This window comes from Gloeophyllum trabeum (assembly GCF_000344685.1).
Source record: "Gloeophyllum trabeum ATCC 11539 unplaced genomic scaffold GLOTRscaffold_00331, whole genome shotgun sequence".
Classification (NCBI taxonomy): Eukaryota; Fungi; Basidiomycota; class Agaricomycetes; order Gloeophyllales; family Gloeophyllaceae; genus Gloeophyllum; species Gloeophyllum trabeum.
The window spans coordinates 391-2,212 of record NW_006920739.1 but is presented as its reverse complement, the minus strand read 5'-3'; the positions used below and the strand labels follow the sequence as shown (position 1 = coordinate 2,212).

Below are 1,822 nucleotides of genomic sequence, written 5' to 3'. Positions count from 1 at the left end.
TGATCTCCTTGCGGCACTGAATCAACTACAAGCCAATTTTTCCACTGCTGTAGCTGAAATGCAGCAGTGCTTCAAAGCAGAAGTCTCCGAGCTAAGGAAGGACATGGATCAACATATTACTCGTGCTGTAGCGCAGGGAATCACCGAGTATATGTCTCGCCAAGGGTTTGCTGGTCCTGAACATTCTGTCTCAGGGCCTCCTGGAGCTTCTTCTGGTCCAGTCGTGGAACCTGAGCCAATGCAGGTGAAGCCTTGGAGCCGCCTTAACATTGATGACTTGTATGCTTCACCAACTCCAGCTCACAGGCCCATGACCCCTTTTACCCCAGCCTCGCCAACAATGTCACCCTCTGCTATTACCCCTGAGGAGATGAGCCCTGATTCAGATGATATAGCTTGGTTGGGGTCACTTCCTAGTCCCTTATACCCTAGGAACCCAATAGACATGAATCCTGAAAGTCGGGCTCTCAAGGGACTCCGTGAGCTGCTTGGGGCAAATGCAAACTGGCAGTCAACAGTCCAAAGGGATATTGTTATTACTGCAATGAACAGACAGAAAAGTTTTATCGGTATTCTCCCTACTGGTGGGGGAAAGACTCTGGCTTGGCTTATCCCTGTGGTGCAAGAGCCTCTCTTCAAGAGCGTGGTGATTATTCCCAACAGGTCATTGCTGGATAACATGGTACGAAGGACTCAGGAATTGGGAATTACCTGCCGTCAATGGCGTTCTGGGGATCCAATCCAATGTGACTGTCAAGTGATTTATGTTGCACTGGAGACTGCAGTGTCTGAGAAATTTAAAAAGTAAGCCTGCTTCTGTTGTATGTGGTGTAACACAACTAAGTATTGTTAGCTATTACCGGCAAATGGAGAGCTCCATCACTCGGATTGTACTGGATGAAGCCCATCAACTCATAACAGACTCTAACTTCCGTAGCAACTTTCTGAGGCTGAGTGAACTTGCAGCATATCCTGTGCAGAAGATCCACCTCAGTGCAACAATCCCTGCATATATGGAGAAGCGCTACTTGGAAATTGCAGCTCTGCCCAACTCTACACCCATTCTCCGTGCTCCAACGTATCGTGCAAACTTGTCATACAGTCTCTTCGCAGTCAACCCCCGTGTCCGTAGCCAGGCTCGGCTCATTGTGGATGTTGCTGCGTACATGCAAGCCAACTACTGGGATGACAAGTGCAGGGGTATCATTTTCTGCCCCTCTGTGGAACGTGCCAAAGAACTGGGACGCCACTTCAACAACTGTATTTCTCACAGCGATAAGACATCCTTGTCTGACATGCAACGGTTCTTGAATGAAGAAGCATGGTTCAAGGGCACTATGCCTTGGATCGTAGCAACAACAACCTTAATCCATGGGATAGATTGTCCCAGGGTGAAGGTAGTTATGTATGATAGGGTTAGGGAGGCACTCGACGACGAGCGCAGCGAGTCGGAGAGTGACTAGAGTTAGCGAAACTAGCAGACAACGGGCTAGTTCTCTGGGGAACTAAGCCTCTACCCGTTTCGCATTTTATGCTCTTCAGGTCTGCGTAGTATTTTGAAATTTGACGGGCCGCTAAGTCAGTGTGCACGACTAAGCGGAAGTACTTCCCGTAGCTCCGAGCCGATGCCGTCGGCTGCCGAGCAGCCGAGGAACAAAGGCCCTACCTTTCAGGGACATTTCAAATTACGGAGAAACTTTACCTCTGTAATTCTTCGAAAGGGATTGGTTGTTCTAAATAAAACCTTGTACGCGTCAGCGATACTGTACGAACGGCATACCGGCACGGTTAAGTTCCGGGTTCATGTGATATCGGCTTGCCA

At 49.0% G+C, this 1,822-nt stretch overlaps 1 protein-coding gene across 1 annotated transcript; it reads left to right on the top strand.

The window, feature by feature from the left end:
• Positions 1-866: 866 nt before the first annotated feature.
• On the top strand, positions 867-1,463 carry GLOTRDRAFT_134610 (uncharacterized protein; the record flags this gene model as incomplete). The annotated part of the gene is made up of 1 exon (XM_007873565.1): positions 867-1,463. The coding sequence occupies one exon, from the start codon at positions 867-869 to the stop codon at positions 1,461-1,463; it is 597 nt and encodes a 198-aa protein (XP_007871756.1).
• Between the last annotated feature and the right edge of the window lie 359 nt (positions 1,464-1,822).